Source organism: Procambarus clarkii, chromosome 45 (assembly GCF_040958095.1).
Source record: "Procambarus clarkii isolate CNS0578487 chromosome 45, FALCON_Pclarkii_2.0, whole genome shotgun sequence".
Taxonomy (NCBI): Eukaryota; Metazoa; Arthropoda; class Malacostraca; order Decapoda; family Cambaridae; genus Procambarus; species Procambarus clarkii.
This window is the reverse complement of record NC_091194.1, coordinates 1,161,586-1,189,397: the sequence shown is the minus strand read 5'-3', so window position 1 is coordinate 1,189,397 and position 27,812 is coordinate 1,161,586. Positions and strand designations below refer to the sequence as shown.

The 27,812-nt window shown below is 36.1% G+C and overlaps 3 protein-coding genes across 4 annotated transcripts; 2 read left to right on the top strand and 1 right to left on the bottom strand.

The window, feature by feature from the left end:
• Positions 1–630: 630 nt before the first annotated feature.
• Positions 631–6,418, bottom strand: RpL23 (ribosomal protein L23). Its single transcript, XM_045761458.2, has 5 exons — positions 6,348–6,418; positions 3,626–3,709; positions 1,894–2,022; positions 961–1,074; positions 631–738 (listed from the first exon to the last, which is right to left on the bottom strand). The coding sequence occupies exons 1-5, from the start codon at positions 6,358–6,360 to the stop codon at positions 656–658; spliced, it is 423 nt and encodes a 140-aa protein (XP_045617414.1). The 5' UTR covers positions 6,361–6,418; the 3' UTR covers positions 631–655.
• Positions 6,419–8,656: 2,238 nt separating this feature from the next.
• Positions 8,657–21,938, top strand: LOC123769955 (zinc finger protein 271). Its single transcript, XM_045761462.2, has 3 exons — positions 8,657–9,036; positions 10,466–11,258; positions 18,943–21,938. The coding sequence occupies exons 1-3, from the start codon at positions 8,657–8,659 to the stop codon at positions 20,560–20,562; spliced, it is 2,793 nt and encodes a 930-aa protein (XP_045617418.2). The 3' UTR covers positions 20,563–21,938.
• A 136-nt stretch (positions 21,939–22,074) lies between these two features.
• On the top strand, positions 22,075–27,070 carry LOC138350436 (zinc finger protein 41-like). 2 transcript variants are annotated; one of them, XM_069301078.1, is made up of 3 exons: positions 22,075–22,595; positions 23,376–23,480; positions 24,351–27,070. In XM_069301078.1, exons 2-3 carry the CDS (start codon positions 23,424–23,426, stop codon positions 25,995–25,997), a joined length of 1,704 nt encoding a protein of 567 aa, XP_069157179.1. In that variant the 5' UTR covers positions 22,075–22,595; positions 23,376–23,423; the 3' UTR covers positions 25,998–27,070. The 2 variants fall into 2 exon arrangements, with proteins under 2 accessions (XP_069157179.1, XP_069157180.1); XM_069301079.1 differs by lacking the exons at positions 22,075–22,595; positions 23,376–23,480 and adding an exon at positions 23,650–23,811.
• Positions 27,071–27,812: the final 742 nt, after the last annotated feature.

Below are 27,812 nucleotides of genomic sequence, written 5' to 3'. Positions count from 1 at the left end.
ACATTTATATGGATATGTCCGTGTAGAGAATTTTATTGCGATCTCAAGATACCAAATTTAACGTTGTAGGACAAGTGTGGAGTTGACACCCCTGAAAAGAATAGAAACATTTCGTAGCTGTTTGGAGCTCACGGCTAGTGATCGACGTAGTTCTTTATTTGGTTTAACTCGTGCTTTGGTGACATTTTCTTCTAGAACATATTGCGAACACATTGGTACAAAAATGAAATATGCACATCGAAAATTAAGGTCAGGACAGTGAAGAGTATACACTTTTCAGTTGCCACTCGATCGCCCGAAACGCAGAGCGCTTTGAGCTATTTTGTCGTCCGCCGGGAGGAGTGATATTAAATTGTAAATTTGTTTCAAACTACACAACTATTTTCTTCCAATTGTCATTAAATTTGAAGTGTCCAAATCAAACATGGTTTGATCAAATTGAACAACCGTTTTACAAGAGCTCGAAAGCAAACAGTTGATCGATGTAAATGAACATTCCAACATTTAGGGCAGGTGAATATCAAACTTCTAATATTTCTCCTCCAACCGAGTTTCTCATGCTACCGTTTACCGTTCCTTTACGCCTCCTTATTATCCCTGCAGAACAATTTGTATAAATAAAACAAAATACAATTTTTTTCTTTATTTGTCAAACTCATGCAATTGAGCCAGCATTAGAGGCAATCCTGGGCCACAAGTCCGCACACTCCTTTGCTACGGGACCAGTGATGGCCGACCCTGTGGGAGAGAACAGTAATTATGCCTTGTGCTTAAAATCTTGTAGACTTGGTACCTTATGATACACTAACATTCTAATCAATGTTGCATTTGGAAAAATGAAATCACTTATACAATAAAATTATAATTTCCATTCAGATGAAGTGTATCATTCAATTTAACGAGTACAAGATATTAACAATTGTATCAACATTCAATTAAAAAAAAAAATTTAATACAAACCTTTCATTTCTCCTTTATTGTTAACTATAACACCTGCATTATCTTCAAAGTAAATGAAAACGCCATCCTTCCTGCGGTAAGGCTTCCTCTGTCTCACAACTACAGCAGGATGCACTGAAATTAATTTTGCAGTTATACATTTTTGATAATCATACACTGTAAACATGAATCATCCTTTACATTTTACTAAATCCTAATATACAAACTGGAGCTCAAAAGCATGAAACAAGGTGTATGGCAGGAGAGTGGAGTACACATTTCCTTTAATTTGTTGTGGAGGAGGAAAATCAGCCAGCAGCAATAATTTTAAGGTAATTTATGCTAAATTATAACTTTTGTAGTCTTACATGGCGAGGGTGAATTAGTGAAGTTTAAATACACTATCACTGATTATACCATGCAGCAATTGTGTTATAGAAAAAGTACAAATTTTAGGTTAAAGGGCAGGAGAAAACTTGAAAATAAACAATTACAAAACTGCATAAAAGGCAAAATATGGAAAGCTGGCAACATAAGAAGTCATTGGGAACCAAAACAATAACATTTAATGGTCTTAAAAATACAGAATGATATTAAGACTGTTGCCTAATGATGGCAGAGGGGGCAGGGGTCTCAGACGAAACTAAGCAAAATTAGCCTCCCACAACTTTGGATTTGTTTCTACACATGAATGTTGTCACACCTATGAGGGAAATTGGGTAACAATGAATCATGACTTTAAATTTACCAAGTAAATTAATTCTTGTAAATTTACCAAACATTAACTTTTGCAAAACATTCTTACTCTAAACTATACATATCTGGCTGGGTGGCTAATAAAAGTAATATTTTCCAAGAATAACAGGTGTCAATTGTTATTTATATAGCAGTTTATTTGTATCCAAATCCTTTCCATCTAATATAGTAATAGTAAAAATAAATCCTTTCACATACCCTTTTTCCTGAGCTCAGGCTTTCCCTTCTTCACTGTAGCTGCCACAATGTCGCCAACAGCAGCAGCAGGAAGTCGGTTAAGACGACCCTTAATACCTTGCACGGCAATTATGTAAAGGTTCTTGGCCCCTATAAAGAAAATTCATCCACAATATTAGAATACAGTTTAAGCAATTGTGCATTAGTATCATAGCCAAAACTGTAGCATGGCATTTGATCATTTGAGCTTTAGTGGGCTCCTATTACCCCACTAAGATTAGTAATGCAAGTGTTCATTTGTTACCTGAAAACTTTTCCTTAATAAAAGAAAACCTCAAACTGGCAATGAAGTTTGTAATACTAGTACATAGAACATTAAAATAGTGTTGTGGATTCTTAAAAACACTACTAAAACCTAATTCAGTGCAGAATATGGTCAGAATACACACATTACACATTTAATAGAAATACTTAAATATTCACATTGATCACAATTTATTTTGGCATGAGGTCAATTCAAGTCCAGGTATGCCTGATCAACCCTAGGAATTTAGTGTCATTTAGAGAATTCTGTGACCATTCAGGGAATTCTGTCATGGTTTTGCAGACATCCAGTACAGGATAACACAATGTGAAAATGAAGCAAAGGTAACAAGCAGACAACTGACAACTAGGTGCACTACAAATTGTCCTTAGTCAATTGTTTTTTTATGTACAATACTGAACAAAATTTATGAAAAATTCTGCTCAAGAGTAAACCAGGCTTGCAAAATACCATTCACAAAGAATTTAGTGTTCACAAGATTTAAAAATTATTCACTGGGAGGGAGGAAGGAGGCCTGGCCAAGGACTAGGCCGTGGGGATGTAGAGCCCCAAAAACATTACTAATTAAGGTAGACTACATGTATTAAATGAATGTATATATACAGGGAGACTGTAGAGGTCTGGTAATAAGGTGATGAAACAAAGGAAGCAAACCTGCTTGGCTTATGTAAAATGTCACATGATGCTATAAGAAAAGGATCACAAATAGGCAAAGTGAATATCATGACTGTTGCAAATGGTGAAAAGTTAAAGCTTTGGAACAGATGTTTAAGATAGAGAAGCCATAAACAGGAACTATAGGTGGACTAATTTACTTAATAAATGTATAATGGGTTTAAAGTAGCTGGCAAAAGTGTGGAAAGTAGTATGCATAATGCTGCATTTATGCATCAAGTAAACACTGTACTAATGTACAGTGTTTAATGTAGTTAGGTATGGAAAGTGGCAATGTTTTCAGGAGTATAGGCAAGTGAAAATAAAGTAAACAGAAGATGTATGAGGAATAATGCAAGATGTGTGTACATATGAAAGTGGTGAAGAAATGTTGGGGCCCAAGTGAAGCACAATACACTTACCACAAGTGGCAAGGACATGAAAGTAGGATGCCTTGGGGTTCAATTAACAAGAGTATACAAGGGATCATATGAAAAAGGCAGACAACTAGTGCCTTGGGAGGGGAAGAAAGAATGAAACAATATGAAAGGGTGAAGGGAGAATAGAAGAGCTTGAAACCAACATTTGTAGTGATAACCTGAACTCAAGTCATATCGTGTAGTCAAGAGGAAAATATCTTTACAAGTGCACATACCAAAGTGTCATACTGACGGGTAACTGCTAGAAGGTAGTAAAGGAATAAGATAAGCAAAGATTAAAACCTACATGTACAGAACAGTACATGTAATTTTAACAAATGCATATAATACACACCTGTGTTATCTGCACAGCTCATCACTGCCCCCACTGGCAGACCCAGGGAGATGCGGAATTTTCCGCCAGACGACGCTCCACGTCCTGAGAAAATGTTGAAACTTTACATGAACAAAAACTTAATTTATGAGTTAAAAAGTTATAAATTAATTTTGCTACCTTTCATACAAGGTTTATTGTAAGTACTATACAAATTTTTTAATTCTACCCAATTGCTATTTATAATTAATTGTATGACTAAGCAACAAAAATTTACTCATTCTTTGAGGTCCTATGATAATAACTTTTGGAAGTTTCATACTCAACTGCTTAGATGAATAAAGTGATCTTTGATGTAAACGTCATAACATGCTCTACCAAAGCAGGATAATAAAGTTAATGATATCATTTAACATGTGCTCAAATTGCTTCAAACCATCTACAGACTACACCAGAACTGCTCCACAGGACTAAATGCAATTAAATGAATTACATAAACACTGGTTAACTGTTAACTGGTTATTTTATCTCCTAATTTTAAACTATCACTGGAGCCGAGCCACCGACCAACTCATTTTGGTAGCGAGGCATCCCAGCTAGAACAAAATTTCAAATTTATTGCAAAATAGACAAACTAAAAGAAAATTCTCCTCTGTATGCAATATGAATCATGGGGCCGAATACAAAATATTTTGTGATATCTTGTGCAGCCCTGTTATTCATCACGTATACTGCTACATATGAAATGCTCAACCAAATAAACATCCGTACCAAAGTGTGATACAGGTCCCTTCATACAGACTCCATTATGATTTCAAAACCTAAACCCAATACAGCGTATATATGGATTCTCATTGTCAAATCTTGTGCTATCCAGGTCCCTCTCTAGGGCCTACAACTAATCCCTTGGATGCAACCCACAAAATAACTTAAATACCTATTTAGTGCTAGATAAATAACTGTAGGGATGCGGGACAAGCTTGGGAAAGACTGGGTTTATCAGTCAATTGACTACACTAGCCACTTTACTATGTTAAGGATGTGTAAGTCATACTACTGTGCATAATATGGGGATACTAGTCATAAAATATTAATTTAAGTTTAAATTTTACAGCTACTGTACCGTTAGGATTGACATCACAACACACTTCGAAGTCAGAATGCACCAGCCCATATTCCCCATTTACATATAGCACACAACCTAACCAAATCTATCAACCATATCTATGTAGAACATGCATACAGCTCAACACTTAATGTTTAAATAACTGGTGCTTGAGATTTATGTAATAATGCAACAAGCTGACCTACAAGTGCTGGAGTTAGCATACAGACCTGATAGTGCAACATGCTACTCCAGCCACATGGCACTTTGTAACAAAGTTACATTGTACACAACATTTTAAAACCTACCAAATTACTCAACCTAAATACATCCTAACAATGATGTTTACAATCTGAAAACAAGCTTTATCAAAATGTGTGCGAATGATTTTGACCCACACGTTTGTAACTACAGTATAAAGACCTCCAAGAGTAGGTTTTCAACATATCACTCATACCTCAGACTATACCTTACAGTACCGAAGACTTTGCCAACAATTTCAAAGCCTACAAAATGCACCCAACCCTATTAGAAGTCGCATTGTTCACAGGACAGTTAAACAGATTTTAAACCTACTAAACCCATCCTAAAACTAACCAATTTAACCCAAGCAAATGCCTCATTTAACAATATACTGTTTGTGAACGAGAACACCTTACCCTCGTCTACATTACCAATAGTCTAAACCTCAAAAAAATAAATGCACATCCCAACAATTCATCGAATCCCAAGGTGCACACAGTGGACATTGAGGCAGTGAAACACCTGAAACTAACCTACCATAACCCCTCGACCACACTCGAACACCAGCCACTTGACACTTACAGTATCCCCTGCAGGACGCCTTTGGGGATTTTGAGGTCAAAATGCAGTGTACTGAGGGAACAGGTTGCCTTTAATGATCTTTAAGGCACTACCAAAGGCTTGCAAGCATTTGGCTTACAGTGAGCTGTATAGTTCTCGTGCAGGCCCACGCAGGGCACTGCAATAACTAGCAAGCAGCAAAACACTGATCACTGTACTTCAAAAAAAAAAATTAATTTACTCTAACATTGGAAAAACATGATAATATGATAATATTTGGGTATCAGCTACTCAAAAATGAGACCATTGTGTTGTACAAGACTTTAAACAAATTCTGACCTCACGACCACGTCTTGGGACGAATAAAGTACCACTCCACCACAAACATATCTTACATATTCTGGCCTAGAAATTTCAAGATTTTAATTACGTTTTTAAGACACTTTTACACGTATAGGAGCAATGTTTACGCCAGACACGTGAGACCACAACACAACACCCCGGGAACACCTCTACACAAACCTGGTCTCCAGACCCGTATTTATCCTCCTTTTAACACCATCCTACGTACAAATAACTGCTTCCTAACAACACACTTAAGACACTCCTGCACCACCACTTCCCACACCCGTGGACACAACACCTGACGAAGTGCTGTTCCTTCACCTCCCCCCACACACATCACATATCTCCCCACCATCCGTGGGCGTGGGCGGCAGTGTGGGCGCGCAGGAGATGGTGTGGATGTGGGGGAAGGCATCACGAGGCCCCACAGCCCAGGTGGGTGAAGGATGGCGGGTGTAGGAAGGGATAAAGCAGATCGTCCAGGCTCACCTCTCTTCGACATGGCTGGCGAGTGGTGAAGGTCTGCGCTCGCGCGCCCGCACACCTTTACCACCCTAAACTCTCTACTTCATCCATCAATACCTATTCAACTTACTTCCACCTATTTAATGATTTAGTTAAGCTCCATAAATTATTTATAAGTTATTTATGAAGATAAATTTACCCTCTCTTGCACCACCATACTCTCCAATTATTTACACAAACAGTTAACTTATTTCAATTTCAATTTCAATTTCAATTATCAGTTTCAATAATATTTTTCCAATTATTGTTACAATATTCCTTTGATATTTTTTTCAATCTATTTAAATATATATCAATTAAATATATGATATTTGTATACATAAATTTATATTACTTTTTTTGTTAGGCTTAGGGACTTACCTAGTTGTGCTTGCAGGAGTTAAACTTTGGCTCATTGACCCCGCCTCTTAGCTGCCAATCAACTGGTGTACATGTTCTGAGCCTATTTGGCTCTATCATATCTACATTTGAAACTGTATATGGTGTCTGCCTCCACCACATCACTTCCTAATGCATTCCACTTAACTGTTAACTATACTGACACTGAACAAATCTTTCAAATGTCTCTGTGGCTCATTTGGGTATTAAGTTTCAACCTGCATTCCCTTGTTCATGTGCCACCCATGCTAAATCACCTGTCTTCATCTACCCTGTCAATTCCTCTCAAAATTTTGTAGATGGTAATCATGTCTCCCCTAACTTTCTGGCTTGCAGAACTAAGGAAGACATGAGTGTGAGCAGATCGCTCTACAACAACCTGTAAGATAGAATAATAATAATAATAATAATAATAATAATAATAATAATAATAATATAGTAATACAGTAATAATTTGTATTACTGTATTACAAATTATTTCCATGATGTAATTTGATGTAAGAAATATACAAAAGCAGATATATATACATAGACTACTATAGTGTAAGACTGTGACTCCTTATCATATACTTAACTTTCACTTACCCACACTACAACTATATAGCCACTATACCCAGCATGCAAAATATATACTAGGAATATTGTAACCTCAGTTATAAACAACACAACTGATGCACAGAGCAAGAACTGATCCCTCCTGTTGATTTGTTATCTGGGTTTTAAACTGAAGTAATGTCTTAATTGGCATTTATGGTCTTGGCTGGTACTGGTTCCAAAAGTTTATAACCTTATAGGTGAAAAAGTGTATGTTCTCTGTCCTACATTGTGGTTTGATGAGCTTGAAGATGTTGTCCCATGTGCGTTACATTTTACCTTATAAAGAAGGTAAATATCATCCAACATGTTTAGTATTTTAAAAGTTTCGATGAGATATCAGCCCTGTCATGTGTGGTGGCAGTGGTCTTAATTCTATAGCCCTCAACCGTTCCTAGTATAAAAGTCGACTGAATTAGTTATGGAATGATTTTTATCACTCCGTGTTGAATTTCACAAAAGCAGATATGTCCTTTGAAGATGAGGTCTCCATGCTTTGATACAGTCATACAGTAATACAGATAGAGAAGCACCAGAGAGTGTACAGTTGAATAACATCTTTATTTTCCTTAAAGTCAAATTAGGTTCGTTTGACTATTTCTAAGTTTGACCAACCACTTAGACTGGACGGTAGAGCCATAGTCTTGCTTCTTGAAGGCCGGTGTTCAATCCCTGACCGTCTAAGTGGTTGAGAACCATTTCTTTTCTTTGCAGAACCCACTTCTTGTGCCACTTTCAGTGACTGATGGATCACGACATTTAGGTTCTTTTGTTCATCAAATCGCTGCATATGTATGGTATAATTATTCATTGTATGAAAATTGTAATGTGCATTTTTATGCTCTACATACAAGGTCTTGCATTTTTCAGTTTTGATAAGCCAGTCTTCTGGCCATTTATAGAGTTTATGTGTCTCTCTTGGTAAGGCCTTTATATCTTTTCGTTTCTTAATATGCCATAGATCTTAGTGCCATCTGCAACTATGATAACGTGGTTTGTAATATTTTCATCATTCATTGATGTACAGTACTCGTCAAAAGTATGAAGCGAGTAGTTTCCGCATTACTTTTGCAGGCATACTTTTGCCATAAGTATGCGGCTCGAGGGGGCCGCATACTTATGGCAAAGAAGATTAATCATCTTGTGGGTAAACAATTTTAGACAAAAGTATGCAGCGGTTACATGACGTCACTGCATCCGTTAGCTGTCGGTAGCTACCAAAAGTCAAAACGTCTAGTAGCCTGCAGGATATATCATGATAATCAGAGCTATATGCTGCTGTTTGACCGTGCCTCGTTATCATGGCACCTATCAAGGACCTAAGCAGAGAAACCATTGCTCGGATCATTGCCTTAAAGAAGACAGGCCACCAAACTAAGAAAATCAGCGAGTTGGTCGGCGTGGCCAAGTCGACAGTGAAGAAGTACTGTGCTCGTTTCAGAGAGGAAAACAGCGGTGAGACGCCAACACAGAAACCTCGGTCAGGTCGCCCCAGAAAGACCTCTTCGTGGTCTGTAAACGTTCTAAAACGTTCATTGGAGAGAACGCCACGCGTTACGGCGAGGCTAGTGAAGGAGACGAACCCTGAGGTGTTCAGTGGCGTGTCCTTGCGGACCGTATCTCGCCGAATGCACCAGTTGGGTTATATTAGCCACAACCCACTGAAGGAGCCCCACGCACGGTATATGGAGACCACCCTAATACTCCCACATGTGTATACACTACATATATTTATATATATATATATATATATATATGTCTTTATATGCATACAGTATATGTATACATATATATATGTATACACACATATATATTCATTATAGTAGTACTGTAGTTGTATTAAACTCTTGTAAATCATTCTAAAAGTATTAATTTTGTGAAGGTTTACTCTACGTGAAATTCACGGCCATTTCAGTTTACTGATGTTTGTGTTGTGTGGGACCCGCTGCTTCCTTTCACTCGACCCGTGCTGGTAGTATTTCTGGCTTTGTGGGTGTTACGGAGGCGTGTCTGTGGTTTATATGGGTGGTGTCTGCTGGCTTGTGTGGTGCTTGTTACCTGGTGATGGATAAAAGGGTTTACGGGGGCGAGGTTTAGTGGGAATGTTTGAATATAATGGTGAGGGACTCCTTAGGTGGGGGGCGACCAGCCATGTTATGAATCTCTGAAAGCCGACCCGTGGACTTGTCTGGTGTTATTCTTGCTCTCACTATCCTCAGTTACACTCATACTGCTCTAATTTGCCCTCATACTGATCTCATTTGCCCTCATACTGCTGTCATTTACCCTCAGACTGCTCTCAGTTACACTCACACTGCTCTCAGTTACTCTCATACTGCCCTCAGTAATTCATACTGCCCTCAGTTACTCTCATAGTGCCCTCAGTTACTCATACTGCCCTCAGTTACTCATACTGCCCTCAGTTGCACTCATACTGCCCTCAGTTACTCTCATACTGCCCTCAGTTACTCATACTGCCCTCAGTTACTCTCATACTGCCCTCAGTTACACACACACTGTTCTCAGTTATCCCTCACACTGCTCTCAGTTACTCATACCTGGCTAATTTATCACTCAAATAACTAAACTGTGCCACATTGAGGTTGTGTGTGAGTATGAGCAAGTGTGGAGGCTACAAGGTCCTCAAAGCACGAGAATTCCTGGTTTTACCTGAGGGCCAACGTCTGTCTAGGGGCCTTGATGGGGACAGGAAACGGCGGCTTGTCAGAAGTTCAGCCACCCCCCCACCACCATTGTTCCTGAGGACTTTGAACTGAAGTAATGTTTTGACATTTGAAGCTGTAAATAATAATAATTATTATCTACAGCTTCGACAGGTAGGCGGTTCCATGGGTTTTTAACTATACAAATTACTCTCACTCGTCCTCATTTATTTTCAGCCACATCAAAGATGCATTACCTCGTCTCGGGTGTACAGTAGTAGTACTTTTTCTGCATGATGAAATAATTCAAAATTGCTTTTATGTAACAACCCTCTCTATACTTTAATTTTATATCTATAATAAGAGTATTATTGCATATTTTCAGTTATCACTTGTATGTTAATACCAAAATTATTGTTAGAAAGCTGAATACTTTGTGTTTTTCAGAAAGGAGGATAAAAAGAAGAATAAGAAAATGTCACCAAAAAACAAAAAAAATGAATTGCCAGGAAAGGATCAGAACATAGTGCAATCTGTCTCTTCACAACCCACGTCGGGAAAGAGAGCAAGAGAAGAGGAATCTAGTGGCCAGAGTCGGGACCAGACTGAAGCACACTCTCCCCATAAAAGAATAAAGGAAGTAGCTAAAACCATTAAACAGGAAACGACGAAAAGCATTAATCAGGAAGCGGCTAACATCAACAAAACTAAACAAAAGGCTGTCAATAACAAGAATACTAATAATGCTGAAACACCCAAAAATTGCAATAAATTGGTAAAAACTGAAAAAGAAGAGGCAAATAAGGCATCATTGTGTAATGTAAAAGTAGAAAATAGCAGACTTAATACTATGTCAGACGAAGATGGTGAGCTCATTGTTCCGGATAATACTGAGGAAATAATAGTCCCTGAAGAGCCTGGAAAAATAATTGCACCTGAAGCAGTACCAAAATATTTATATCATGAAGACAGAAAGGGTATTGTGTCACACGATGTTAATAGTATCATTGAGATAGATAAAGATTGTATTGACCATGATAAGGATTTTATTGACCATAAGGATATTGACCATGATAAGGATTTTATTGACCTTGATAAGAATTTTATTGACCATGAAAAGGATTTCATTGACCATGAAGAGGATTGCGTTATCTTGGAAAGGGATAACTCGGATAGTCCTGATGAGGATCCTTTATCTTCACCATCTCAGAAGGTATTGCGATCTAATTCAACACATAAGGTGAGACCTTGTTACTTGCATGTGTTCCCATTTTCTTTTGATTTAGAGATGTGCACTGGCTGTATTGCATATGCAATAATGCTTATTACATATTCGTTTTGTATTAACAAGCTTAGGTATACACAGCAATGTGCTGCTACCCTATTCTATGTGAAAGATTACATTGTGTAGGTCAAAAACTAGTTATAAGTTCATCTAATATCCCCATCACTCGGGATGGTTAGTCATACATGGAATCGGGTGATAACATGAAATGCGAGGCTGATCTATTAGCCTTCATTACCATTTATACATCTTTTTATAGGAAAATGCATTTGGCCTCTTATCACATTTACAAATGCATAAGTGTGGTAAAAATTGCCCTGTAATACTTCAGGATGTGTAAATGGTAAGACGGAGTTTTTGGTGGATATGATCACTCATGGTGGATGGGCGGCACTGTTCCCTGGCTCATGATTGTGGCATAAATGCAGGCGGACAGTTGTAGATTCTTATGTTGTTGATTGAAGGGCGATGACGATCGAGGGATCGGTTTCTTACGTCACTGTACAGTATTTGTTTGTCAAATCAAATCAAATTAAATAACTTTATTCATAAATGAGTGTTTAGCAGTTTAGCAAGTTGACATCAAAATTACAGACTCTAGTTAAATAAGTCACAAAAACAGCATAGCACATTGACATTATCAAAATCAGAAACTTTATTCATAACATATTAAGCAGATAATTACATTACTGGCTCAACTAAACACACGTATAGCAATCTAAATCAAACTTACAGGTTGTAAAAATATTGTAAATTGCAAAATTGTAAAGCATTGTAAATTGTAAATTCTTTGTAAAAATAAAATGATGTTTACCATTAGAGCAGTAGGACATCCATTAGCACAATTTATATCACAAAATTTATATAAAACAATTAAAAGTAAAAGTAATATAAACAATTCATACCATGACATTATAGATATTTTTAAACCCTTGGTATTCATCATCAACAGGTTCTGGGGGCTATCCCAGCTCAAAATCACTCCAAACACACTGCTCATTTAACATCAATCTGACTTTAATTGGAGTCAAAATGCCTGCTAGCAATCCATCTCACTGTGACAGTAGTTTCTTCATAGCTATAATTTTTTATTTTATTTATATATATATGTGTGTATATATATATATATATATATATATATATATATATATATATATATATATATATATATATATATATATATAATATTGTATATGTACTGTATATATACACACACACACACACATGAACGAACGAGAATTCTTACATTCTTGCACAGCCACTAGCATGCATAGCATTTCAGGCAAGTCCTTAATCTTAATTTTCACACACACACATCCCCAGGAAGCAGCCCATAGCAGCTGTCTAACTCCCAGGTACCTATTTACTGCTAGGTGAACAGGGAGCATCAGGGTGAAAGAAACCTCTGCCCACTTGTTTCCGCCTCTGCTGGGGATTGAACCCGGGCCCTTAGGACTACGAGCGCTGCGGGGGCCTGACGACTGGATAAATATCCAGCTTGGAGGTGGGAGTTTTTTCTGCTAATTAGTTTTTATCCTGTACTGTAGACCTGCTCTTGCTTATGTTGTATTTCCTAACACTTAAGTTTATTTCTGGATAGGTAAGAGTGGCCAGTAATCAGTGAGTGCCTGAAAAAATGATTTTATTGAATTTACTAGATGAGTGATTCCTTTCAGGAAAAATTGTTGTTTGTGAATTATTTCTTCAAGTGTAGGTGTGGACATCAAACCTGTTAGGAGATTGCAATTAGTGCGAGGATGGACACCCGAGATATGTGTAAAACATTTGCTCCATTCACAATTAAGCTTACCAAGGTCAGCATTTTGTAGGTCCCATAGTTTATAAAAGAAAATTGAGCATAAGTTCATTCATATGTATGCTGTACATGAAGAGAAAAATGGAGAAAATTTGAGATTATATAATGCCTGTTATTGGGAACAGGAAACATATACTAAGGCTTATTGATGTCCCCCTATCACCTGACAGCTGGGTGGACAGCGCTTCAGATTCGTGGTCCTGAGGTTCTGGGTTACTTCCCCAGTGGAGGCGGAGACAAATGGGCAAAATGTTTCTTTCACCCTGATGCCCCTGTTACCTAGCAGTAAATAGGTACCTGGGAGTTAGACAGCTGCTATGGGCTGCTTCCTGGGGGGGTGTAACAAAAAGGAGGCCTGGTCGAGGACCGGGCCGCACGGACGCTAAGCCCCGAAATCATCTCAAGATAACCTCAAGATAACTACTCACCTTTTCCAGAATGCAACCCACAACGATAACTCCCAGGTACCTATTTAACTGCTTGGTGAAAAGAGGCACCAGGGGAAATGAAAATTGCCCAACTGTTTCTGTCCTGCCCAAGAATTGAATTGCAGTGCTTTTGCTATGAGCCGAGGAGACAGTGAAAGATGTAAGGAAAGTGGAAGAATGTTGTGGGATTGTGTCACTATGGAGTGCTGGATAAGCTTAATGTTAGTGGGAAGCGGGTTTTTGAACTAGGGAAAATTTTTTGCAAGTCTCTGAATGTAAGAAAGTTGGAGGAGACAATGGAAGAATATCTAAAATTTCACAAAAGGTTACACAAAATATTAGACAATTTAGGAAAATATGGCTGAGAAAGTGACGTCAAAATAGGAATATGTTGGAGACAAGACAATGCATGTAGTTAGAAGTTGGTAAAAATAGTACAGAGGAAAAGTACTGTACTTTTAAATTAACTTGTATTAGCATTTTGGACATGCTAATTACAATTACAAGTTTTATAGTCAACATTATTGCCCTGATAATGTTAGGATTGACATAGGCTTTCATTTGCTTTTGAAAGGAAGTAATAATTTATCTTGCCCAACATTTGGAAAGCAGTCAACTGGATGTTGATTTAATTTCATCTGAAGTGTGTGTATGTTGGTGTAAATGATTTCTAATATAATTTATATATTATATATACATATACTGTACATATTTTTTCTAGGAACACATGCTGATGGAACATGAAAAACAGCTTTATGAATGTCATGTGTGTTCCTTCAATTCTGGGAACCCGGAGACACTGGAGATCCATATATTCAAGCGACATGTCGTAAACGAGGAATGTGTTGAGCCAGTATCACTCGATGAAGTTAAGAATGACTTAGATGATCGTTTGTCAAAGCAAAGACCTCGAAAAGTTATGTTGGAGGATGGGGTATCTCTTGGATGTAAAGTCAGCAACAAGGTGCATTTCACTTGTGCAATGTGCAATCGTATTTTTACCAGTAAGCGTTCACTCATGTTTCATGTCCAAAGTCACACAGGAGAGAGACCATATTCATGTGATATTTGCAATTTCACTACGAGGTATCGAGAGCACATGCAGCGCCATATGACTTGTGTTCACCTTATTGTGCACTCAGATGAGCCTACACTTAAATATTCATCCACAAATCGAAAAAAGTCTGAAGAAAGAAATGTATCCACAGACGATGATGAAGGGGAGAAAGATCCAGATACTGAGATTGTAAATAAAAATGAACACAAATATAGAAACGAAAATGAAGGTGAAAAAAATGAAGCAAATGAGGATATAAGCACAGATTGTAACTTAAACTCTGCAGACACTACTTCACATGGTGGAAGGAAGAGGCGGAATTTATTGCATAAACGCTTTCAGTGTGCTACTTGTGGGATGAAGGCTACTCATAAGACAGATCTTGTAGATCACATCAGGGAAAAGCACCCAAATGTTCATAATGAATCATTGGGTAATGTTGATGGGTCCAAGGGCCAATTTAGTGTAACAGGCTCAAAGAAGAGTAATATAGTCCAACAGATAATCTGCTCTTATTGCTCTAGAGTCTTCCATGACAACTGGAAATATAAAGTGCACATGCGAGTACATACAGGCATTAAACCCTTTGGGTGCAGTGTGTGTTCATTTTACACTACTAGTAAGATGACTGTTCGTGACCATATTCATCGTAAGCACAAAAATTGTGTGAATCCCAAGATTGTTTTGCGTACTGTAAATATTGATGGGACAGTCGGTCACACTGAGCTTGGCATGCCACACCAGGAGTTCAAATGTGACTACTGTGAAAAAGTGTTTGAAGATAATTATCATTATAAACAACACAAGAGGAGTAATCATAAAGATGCTTTACCATACTCTTGTACTAAATGTGGTCATAGAGAAAGTGTTCGAGCAAAAATGATCATGCATTGTATGCAAAACCACAGTGATGAAGAGCTTGAGGGACTAATATTACACAACAATAAGCCCTTTAATGTTGGACCTCTCAAGCTTCCTAAATGTCAGCAGTGTGACAAAATTTTTCCATACCAGTCACAACTAAATATACATCAGAAGCAACATGGTGAATACAGGTACTTTTGCGATATCTGCAGTTATGGCACCAATATTAAGGCTGCACTGGAGAGGCACATAATGAAGCATTTTGATGGTGAGCCTCCAAAGAAATCTGGAATTAGAAAATCTGTGAGGAATAAGGTTACAGATTGTGACCAAGCGACAGTCTTTGTTGATGTTGATAACGTAAACAACGGTGTATTAACATGAGAGAAGTAAAAGAGGAGAATGGTAAATGATCATCTAAAACCCAAGCTTCACTGAATAAGTGCCTTCTTTTGCATAATATTTTTGCCTTCAGAGGGACCTTACTGATTTCATTAAGATATCAATAATAATATTTAATTTATATAAAAGTACATACATTTGGATATATGAAATTGTGCAGAATTTGTAGATAAGAAATGTACATTACTTAAAGCCATTAATATATGGAGCATTTCAAATAATTGATGCGTTTTAAGGTATATTTATAATCTGTAGTTCATTATTACAGTACATAGTATTCAACTAAGTAATTGTAGAAGAGATTAAGCATATGACTGAAAATTTTTAATGATATTTAGAAACGGCAGTTTTTAGTAGTAACGTGTTTTCCTTAAAAATTTCCAGACTTCAGATTAATATAAATCTAAATATATAATATACAGTATATATATTTAATATACTGTATATATTAGTAGATTTAATATAGAGCGGTTAAACATAGACTGGTGCTTATATATTATAATTAGTGTGTGCTGTATTTGTTATACAAATATGCAATATAAAGTCGTGTTTGTTAAAAATACTATGTTGTTAGATGTATGTTTTGTTGCAAGGTCCTTAATAATTTTATATTAATATAAATTTTTTGTTAAGTATTTTTATAGTAATTGTTTAAATTAAAATTGATTAAATTAAATTGTTTAAATTTTTTATATTAGTAATTGTTCAAATTGTTTAAATTTGCAGTCCCCATGGTGTAGTGGTTAAGACACTCGTCTGGTGTTTCGCGAGCGCTTTGTCCTGGGTTCGTATCCTGGCCGGGGAGGATTTACTGGGCACAAATCCTTAACTATAGCCTCTGTTTAACTCAACAGTAAAGTGGGTACTTGGTTGTTAAACGATTTTTTACGGGGTCATATTCCAGGGAACATATGATTAAGGACTTGCCCGGAAGGCTATGCATACTAGTAGTGACTGTACAAGAATGTAAGAACTCTTGTATATATATAAATAAATAAATAAAATAAAATAAAGCAAATTATGCCAGCAGTTATATTCAGAATGAAAAGCTCCGGTATCCATCCAGAGAGAAGTTATTGTACCTACGAATGTTAAAACTAATTCTAATACTTGCTTTCCCCTGATACTTTTTGTAGTAGATGTCCAGATAATAGAGAAAGTATTTTTACCTGCATGTTATGAATTGTTTTAAAAAAGGCAAGTCGTGCAAGATTATTATTGAATATATTTTCACTGTGACCTATGATGTGTGTGCAGTTCATTAGTGAATGTTCGGAGCTGTAACACTAGCTAGTGTAACACACACACACACTATACAATGCAGCATGTTAAGTTAGCATATTATAAATTGTAGCCAAACAGCACTGTACTTGAACTTGTACTTGATGATATTGATTTGAAAAGATTTACTGGTAAGCGTTTTCAAGTATATTCTACCAAGCATCTATGTAACACATTTGACAAGTTACAATTCGAAAAAAACTGTTGCAGCTTGCTCTCAATTTGACTTTTAGGATTTAGTTGGCTTCCTGCACTCTTGGGAGCAGTGCATTCCTTCTTTGCCAGTTGCAACTTTGTCTTATGGTAAATATTTTATTTAATGTTTTTTTTTAACCCTTTGCCTGCTCTGCTGTTGAAAAGTACTACATTGTGGTGTAAAACAAGGACTTTGTTTACAGGAGGAAATCACAATTAGTGAATGGAGTAGCTTAATTAAGGGTTAAAGTACTTGTATCTGTAATTGAGATACATTTATATGTCATGCTTCATATTTTGGTTGCACCTGTTGGTGTAAAGAGCAAACTGATAGAAATCTTTTGAACCTATTCTGTTACAATTTACTCTTGGTCCCCACTATCAAACTGTTGTACGAGACATGTACTAAGCTTCAAATAAAATTAAAGTACCACCCCACACAAAGGGAGAATGTCTGTATTACTTACACTTGATATCTTATCAAGCAGACCTTTAAGACAAAAGCAACTTTCAGCAGGTTAAATAAATCTGTGAAAACTGAAAACAAGAGGTAAATAAGGCATTGCTGAATAATGTAAAGCAGAAGATAGTCAACTTAATATTGTACCAGATGAAGATGGTGAGCTCATTGTTTCTTATAATATTGAGGAAATAATAGCCCCTGAAGTGCCTGGAAAAATAACTGCAACCGATGCAGAACCAAAATATTTATATCATGAAGATGGAGTTGTGTGATGTTATCACTTCAGCTTTTCAAGGTCAGCATTTTGTAGGTCCCATAGTGTATAAACAGTTTATGAGCATAAGCTCTTTCATATGTGTACTGTACATGAATGGGAAAGGATGCAGATGAAAAGGAGAAAATTTGATTGTTTTGCTGTACATATTTCCATTGTTGGGGATAGGAAACCTCAACATAGGCTTACTGACCTTCTCCAGGATGCAACCCAGAACAGTTGCCTAACACCCAGGTATCTATTTAACTGTTTAGTAAACAGAGGCGGTGATATGTTTTCCAGGTAAAATGAAAATTGTCCAACTGTTTCTGTCTTGCCCAGGAATTGAATTGCAGTGCCTCTACTATGAGCTGAGGGCACAGTGAAAGGTGTGAAGGAAATGGAGGTATGTTGTGGGGTTGTCACTATGGAGTGCTGGATAAGCTTAATGTTAGTGGGAAGCGGGTTTTTGAACTAGGGAAAAAATTTTGCAAGTCTCTGAATGAAGGAAGTTGGAGGAGACAATGGAAGAATATCTAAAATGTCACAAAAGGCTACACAATATATTGGACAATTTAGGGAAATATGGCTGAGAAAGTGAAGTCAAAATGGGAATATGTTGGAGAAAAAGACAATGCATGTAGTTAGAAGTTGGTAAAAATGGTACGGAGGAAAAAGTACTGTACAGGTACTTGAATCTGTTGTTAATTCAAGTGTTATTCAACATTATTGCCCTGATAATGTCAGGGTTGACATTAGCTTTCATTGGCTTTTGAAAGGGAGTAATAATTTATCTTGCCCAACAATATATATGTATATTGGTGTAAATGGTTTCTAATATAATTTATGTACTGTATATACATATACATAATTTTTCCAGGAACACATGCTGACGGAACATGAAAACCAGCTTTATGAATGTCATGTGTGTTCCTTCAATTCCGTGAACCCGGAGACACTGGAGAACCATATATTCAAGCAGCATGTCATAAAAGAGGAGTGTGTTGAGCCAGTAGCACTGGATGAAGTTAAGAATAACTTAGATGATGGCTTGTCAAAACAAGCACCTCAGAAAGTTATGTTGGTGGATGGGGTATCTATTGGACGTAATGTTAGGAACAAGGAGCGTTTCACTTGTGCAATGTGCAATCGTATATATACCACCAAGCATTCACTCATGAAACATCTCCAAAGTCACACAGAGGGAAGACCATATTCGTGTGATATTTGCAGCTTCAGTACCAAGTCTCGAGAGTACATGCTGCGCCACATGACTAATGCTCACCTTATTGTACATTCACATGAACCTAAACTTAAATATTCATCCAAGAATCAAAAGAAGTCTGAAGAGAGGAATGTATCTACAGAGGATGATGAAGAGGAGATAGATCCAGATGCTAAAAATGTAAATAAAAATGAAGTCATAAACAGAAATGAAAATGCAGATGAAAAAAGTGAAGCAAATGCAGATATGAGCACAGATTGTAGTTTAAACTCTGCAGACACAACTGACACTACTTCACATGGTGGAAAGAAGAGGCGAAATATATTGAGAAAACGCTTTGAATGTGCTACTTGTGGGATGAAGGCTACTCATAAGACAGATCTTGTAGTTCACATCAGGGAGAAGCACCCAAATGCTCTTATTGAATCATTGGATAATGGTGATTGGTCCAAAAGCCAACTTAGTGTAACTGGCTCAAAGAAAAGTAATGTAAACCGACAGACAACCTGCTCTTATTGCTCTAAAGTCTTCAATGACAACTGGAAATATAAAGTGCACATGCGAGTACATACAGGCATTAAACCCTTTGGGTGCAGTGTGTGTTCATTTTACGCTACTTGTAAGATGACTGTTCGTGACCACATTCATCGCAAGCACAAAGATTATGTGAATCCCAAGATTATTTTGCGTACTGTAAATATTGATGGAACAGTCGGTCACTCCGAGCTTGGCATGCCACACCAGGAGTTCAAATGTGACTACTGTGAAAAAGTGTTTGAAGATAATTATGATTATAAAGAACACAAGAAGAGTAATCATAAAGATGCTTTACCATATGCCTGTACTAAATGTGGTCATAGAGAAAGTGCTCGAGCAAAAATGATCATGCATTGTATGCAAAACCACAGTGATGAAGAGCTTGAGGGACTAATATTACACAACAATAAGCCCTTTAATGTTGGGCTTCTCAAGCTTCCTAAGTGTCAGCAGTGTGACAAAATTTTTCCATACCAGTCACAACTAAATATACATCAAAAGAAGCACAGCGGTGAATGTAGGTACTTTTGTGATATCTGCAGTTATGGTACCAATATTAAGGCTGCACTGGAGAAGCACATACTGAAACATCATGATGCTAAGTCTTCCAAGAAATCTAGAGTGAGAAAATCTGCAAGGAATAAGGACACAGAAAGTGACCAACTGATCATCTTTGTTGACGTTGATAAGGTAAACAAAGATATTAACATAAAAGTAGAAGAGGAGGATGCTAAGTGATCATCTAAGACCAAAACTCCATTGACTAAGTGCCTTCTCTTTCATAATATTTTTACCTTCAAAGGAACATACAGATTTTATTAAAATAATAATAATATATTGATATAAAAAGTACATACATTTGATACATGAAACTTGAAAGAATTTGTAAGAAATGCACTTAAAGCCGCTAATACATGGCATTTTGGGCATAAGAATAACTAAGAGATTTATTTATAAGTATAATGGGGTAGTACTTAAAACTAAATGAAAAACTTAACATTCTTGAATTATTAAAGATTTACCAAAGGATTGGCAGTTTTTAATGATCTTTAGAAATGGCAGTTTTAGCAGTACAGTACTGTAACGTGTCTTCCTTAAGGATTTCCAGACTTTGGTTATAGACTCAGTATATAGTGGTCAAACATAGACTGTGATGCTTATATATTATAATTAGTGTGTGCTGTATTTGTTATACAAATATGCAATATAAAGTCTTGTTTGTCAAAAATACTACAGTATATTGTTAGATGTAGGGTTTGTTGCAAGGTCCTTATTAGATAATTATATACAGTATATAGAATAATTGTTCATCATTATGCAACCAGTTATATTCAGAATGAAAAGCTCCAGCTCCCATCGAAAGAAAAGTTACTATACTTAAGAATATTAATGCTAATTCTAGTACTTTCTTCCTGTTGATACGTTTTGTAGTACAGTAGGTGCCCAGAAAGTAGAAAAAGTATTTTTACCCGTTTGTGGTAAAGTGTTTTTTAAAAGACAAGTAATCCAAGATTATTATTGAATATATTTTCACTTTGGCATACAGAATGTGTGCAGTTGATTAGTGAATGTTTGGAGCTATGACACTAGATAGTGTAACACACATTCTGTACAGTGCAACACATTAAGTTAGCATATTATAAATTGTAGCCAAACCGAGTATAATGTTGCATTAAAGTTGATGCTTCAACCTGCTTAACGCTTAAACTGCATTATAAATCGTATTTTCATAATTCATATGGATTATAATTAATAATAATAATACATAATGCATAATAATAATTATGCAAACCTTGTAGAATTTAGTTTGGGCTTGGGTTCAAATGCTAACTTGTACTTGGTGCTCAAGTACAAGTAATTTTCAAGTACTTGTACTTGCAATTTCATAGTACTTAGCACTTAAATTTGTACCTTATAAAATTAGTTGAAAATATTCAAGTACTGTACCATTAAGCATCTACATGATACAGTTAACATGTTACAACTTGAAGAAAGCTGTTGCGAGCCACTCACAATTTAGCATTTCTGATTCAGTTTGCTTCCTGCACTCTAGGATACATTCCTTCCTTGCCAGTTGCAACTTTGTCCTATGGTAAATATTTTATTTATTCTAATGTGTTTTCTTAACCCTTGGATTGTTCAGCCTATTCAAAAGTACTACACTGAGATGTGCATTTCAAAAAATATTTATAAAATTAAATCAGAAAAAATTGCATATAGTGATTTGTGCAAAGAAATCCCAGCTAGCGATTGGAGTAGCTTAAGGGTTAAAACATCTCTGAGATAAATTCATGCATCAAACCATATTTTGGTTGTATGTGTCAGTGTAAGAGGCAAATTAGTTTGTTTTGATGAATTCTTTTAACTCTATTCTGTTATTTATTCTTGATCTGTGCTATCAAACTGCTTAATAAATTAGTACTGAACTTTAGGCAAAATTGAAGTACCATGCTCATCAAGTGTAGTCTCTCTTACTCTTGATATCTTATCAATCAGGATCCCTCGAGAGAGAACTTAAAAGAAATCAAATAAATCGGTGAAAACTGAAAAAGAAGAGGCAAATAAAACATCATTGAATAATGTAAAAGCAGAAAATAATCAACTTAATATTGTACCAGATGAAGATGGTGAGCTTGTTGTTCCTTACAATAATGAGGAAATAATAGCCCCTGAAGAGCCTGGAAAAGTAACTACCTGAAGCAGTACCAAAATATTGATGTCATGAAGATGAACAGAGTTTTGTGTCATGTGATGTTAGCTTTATTGCTGAAGTAGGTGATAAGAATTTTTTTGCTTACCACAATAAGAATTTTATTGACTATGATAAGGTAATAAAGTATCTTAGAAAGGAATGACCCCAAAACTCCTGATAAGAGTCATTTATCACCGCCGTTTCAGGTCACGGTATTACAATCTAATTCAGCGCATAAGATGAGATCTTGTTACTTTGTATCCTCATTTTTCTTTTGAATTAGAGATTGACACAGGCTTTACAGTACATTATTACATATTGTCATGTGCATACAGCCCATTTTTTTTTTTTTTTTTTTAGAAAAATGTATTTAGCCTTTATCACGTTTAAAAGTGCACATTTCTGTGGTAAAATGTGCCCTTTTTGTAAATGTTAAATGGGAGTTTTTGGTGGATGGATGGCACTGTTCCATAGTTTATGATTTTGGCATTGATGCAGGCAAATTGTTGCAGTTTATATTAGGTCATTATAAAGTATTTGTCAAATCAAATCAAGTAACTTCATTCATAAATGGTCATGCATTTATATACACTGTTGTTCCTTCATAACTTAAATATCCAGCTAGGGGTCTCCTTGCTTTCTCTGCTAACTACAGTAGTTATATTATTCTATACTGTAAACCTACTACACCACTATATCACTTACTCTTTAGTTGTATTTACTAACAACTAAGTTTTAGTTCTGGAAAAGTAGGAGAGGCCAGTAGTAAGTAAGAGCCTGAAAAAAAAAATGAGTTGACTGGATGGGCAATTTCCTTCAGACAAAATTATTCTATTCATTTGTAAATTATTTCTTCAAGTGTGGATGTGGACATCAGGCCTGGTAGGAGATTACATGGAGTGCAAGGATGGACAGCCAAGATACATCTAAAACATTTCCTCCATTCGCATTTAAGCTTACCAAGGTCAGCATTTTGTAGGTCACATAGTATTTAAAAAGTTTTTGAGCATAAGTTCATACATGTCTACTGAACATAAGGGAAAAAAATTGAAATGTAGAAAATATGTTTATGTAATTCCCATTGTTGGGGGATTGGAAACCTCTACTTAGGCTTATTGACATCCCCCCCTTAGGCAACAACTGACTATCTCCAAGATGCAACCCACAACAGCTCCCTAACTACTGGGTACCTATTTACTTGAGGTGAAAACAGAGTCATCATGTGAAAGGAAAATTGCCGTACTGTTTCTGTCCTGCCCAGGGATTGCACCCCAGTACTTCGGTTGTGAGCCAAGGTATTAGCAAAAGACGTGTGAAAGATGCCGAAGAATGTTGTGCGGACGGGTTATGGAGTGTTGGATAAACTTAATGTTAGTGGGAAGTGGGTACTCTTAACTAGAGAAAGTAGTGTCTGAATGTAAGGAAGTTGGCGACAGTGTAAGAATATCTATAATGTCAAGAAAGGTTAAACACAAAATATTGGACAATTTAGGGGAATATGGCTGAGAATGTGAAGTCAAAATGGTAATATATTAGAGATAAAACAACGTGTGTAGATAGAAGTTGGTAAAAATGGAAGGGAGGAAAGGTACTTAGACATATTGTTAATACAAGTTATATAATTGACATTATTGCCCCTGATAACTCGTTAGCTTATTAGTTATCATGAGTTATTATGATAACTTTTGAAAGATAGTAATAATTTTATCTACCCAACATCTGTCAAGCAGTCAACGGTTGTTTATTTAATTTCATATGAAGTATGTGTGTATTGGTGTAAATGATTTATAATTTAATTTATATATTGTATATACATACACATATTTTTTTTCAGGAACATATGCTGATGGAACATGAAACCAAGCTTTATGAATGCCACGTGTGTTCCTTCAATTCTGTGAACCCGGAGACACTGGAGAACCATATATTCAAGCAGCATGTCTTAAAAGTGGGGCGTGTTGAGCCAGTATCACTGGATGAAGTTAAGAATGACTTAGATGATCGCTTGTCAAAGCAAGCTCCTCAGAAAGTTATACTGGAAGATGGGGTATCTCTTGGACATGATGTCGGCTACAAGGCGGGTTTCACTTGTGCAGTGTGCAATCGTGTATTTACCTCAAAGTATTCACTCATGAAGCATATCCAAATTCACACAGAAGAAAGACCTTATTCATGTGATATTTGCAGCTTCACAACCAGGTTTCGAGATTACATGCAGCGCCACATGACCACTTCTCACCTTATTGTACATTCAGATGAGCCTAAACTTAAATATTCATCCAAGGCTCGAAAGAAGTCTGAAGAAAGAAATATATCTACAGAGGATAGCAAAGAGGAGAAAGATCCAGATACTGAGAATGTAAACAAAGATGAAAACAAAAAAGGAAATAAAAATGAACACAAAGATAGAAATGAAAATGAAGATGGAAAAAACGAAGCAAATGAGGAAATGAGCACAGATTGTAGCTTAAACTCTGCAGACACAACTGACACTACTTCACATGGTGGAAAGAAGAGGCGAAATATATTGAGAAAACGCTTTGAATGTGCTACTTGTGGGATGAAGGCTACTCATAAGACAGATCTTGTAGTTCACATCAGGGAGAAGCACCCAAATGCTCTTATTGAATCATTGGATAATGGTGATTGGTCCAAGGGCCAACTTAGTGTAACTGGCTCAAAGAAGAGTAATGTAAATCGACAGACAACCTGCTCTTATTGCTCTAAAGTCTTCCATGACAACTGGAAATATAAAGTGCACATGCGAGTACATACAGGCATTAAACCCTTTGGGTGCAGTGTGTGCTCATTTTATGCTACTAGTAAGATGACTGTTCGTGACCATATTCATCGTAAGCACAAAAATTGTGTGAATCCCAAGATTATTTTGCGTACTGTAAATATTGATGGAACAGTCGGTCACACTGAGCTTGGCATGCCACACCAGGAGTTCAAATGTGACTACTGTGAAAAAGTGTTTGAAGATAATTATCATTATAAACAACACAAGAGGAGTAATCATAAAGATGCTTTACCATACTCATGTACTAAATGTAATCATAAAGAAAGTGTTCGAGCAAAAATGATCATGCATTGTATGCAAAACCACAGTGATGAAGAGCTTGAGGGACTAATATTACACAACAATAAGCCCTTTAATGTTGGGCTTCTCAAGCTTCCTAAGTGTCAGCAGTGTGACAAAATTTTTCCATACCAGTCACTACTAAATATACATCAGAAGCAACACACTGGTGAACGCAGCCTCTTTTGTGATATCTGCAGTTATCGCACCAATATTAAGGCTGCACTGGAGAAGCACATACTGAAGCATCTTGATGATGAGCCTTCCAAGAAATCTGGAGTCAGAAGATCTACAAGGAATAAGGTTACAGAAAGTGACGAACCAATTATCTTTGTTGACATTGATAAGGTAAATAATGATGTTAACATAGGAAAAGTAAAAGAAGAGGATACTAAGTGAACATTTGAAACAAAAGCTCCATTGAATAAGTGCCTTCTTTTACATAATATTTTTGCCTTCAGAGGGACCATACTGGTTTTGTTTTATTTATATTAAAGTATACACATTTCATACATAAAACAGTGGAGTATTTGTAGACAAGAAATGTATGTTACTTATAGCCACTAACAAGCAGAGCATTTCAGTCATAATATAAATATTATTAAAAAATTTATTTACAAGTTTAATGTGGTAATATATGAAACTAAATGAGAAGTATGTTAACATTTAGAACTGTTAGAGATGTTCTGAATTAAAAATTTTCAGTGATTTATAAACTATAGTTTATTGTAACAGTACAAACATGGTACTAGTATTTAATTAATTGTAAAATGATTGACAATTTTTAATGATAATTTGTATCATTACAAATTATTTTACAATTTGTAGTAGTAACGTGTCTTCCTTAAGGATTTCCAGACTTTGGTTATAGATTTAATAGAGCAGTTAAACATAGACTGTGGTGCTTATATATTATACTGTAATTAGTGTGTGCTGTATTTGTTATACAAATATGCAATATAAAATTGTGTCTGTTAAAAATACTGTATTGTTAGATATAGAGTTTGTTGCAAGGACCTTAATAGATAATTTTTAGATTAAATAATTGTTCCACATTATGCAACCAATTATATTCAGAATGAAAAGCTCCGGTACCCATCCAAAGAAAAGTTACTATACTTCAGAATTTTAAAGCTAATTATAGTATGTACTGTACTTGCTTCCGCTAGATACTTTTAGTAGTAGTTTCCCAGAAAGTAGAGAAAGTATTTTTACCTGTATGTTGTAAATTGTTTTAGAAAAGGCAAGTAATGCAAGATTATTATTGAATATATTTTCACTGTGTCATATGAAATGTGTGCAGTTCATTAGTGAAAGTTTAGTTATGATATTAATTAGTGTAACATAATGTACATTACAGCACGTTAAGTTAGCACATTATAAATTGTAGCCAAATTGATTATAATATTGCATTAAAGTTGATGCTTCAACCTGATTAATGCCTAAACTGCATATAAATTATATTTATGTAACTGATATTTTATTTACCTGGATTTACCTGAGGGCCACTATCTAGAGGCCTCAATGAGGGCAGGAAGTTGGTGCTTGTCAAAAGCCTTCCCATATGTTCTCATGATTTCATCAAGCTAGATTTTGAATTGCAGCAGAGTTTTAACATTTACTACTTGGGTGGGGGTAGGAAGTTTTATAGGTTTATATCCCTATGGGTGAAAAAGCATCTGTTTTCTGTCTTGCTCAATATCTTTCAAATTGTTCAGTCTTTTAAAAGTTTTGATGAGTGAGCCCTGTCATGTCTGGTTTGCAGTGCTGTTAACCCTGTGGCTCTCAAGCATTCAGGTATGAGAGTTGACTAACTTTATTTAGTGTCACTATCTGGACAAAGATCCTGATGCTGAGAATGTAAATACTGTATAACAATAAAACTAAAGCAAAACTGAAAATTAAAAAAATGAGAATGAAAAAATAAAAAAATATATATAGTAAGTAATAATAATAATGTTTATTCAGGTAAAGTTACATATAAAACGAGTTACTAACAATGTTAGACTACTAGATATAGCTAATATATACTATGACTAAAGCCAATAATACACACAGCGTATTATTGATGTACTGGAGACATACTGGAGTATGTCCCAGCTCTTGTTCACATAGTTTACAATTGGAATGTTTGACATTGGAGGGATTCATTACCTGCAGCCACCTGCCAGTCATCTAAATAACAATATAGGCCCTGGGCAAGGCAATGCACTG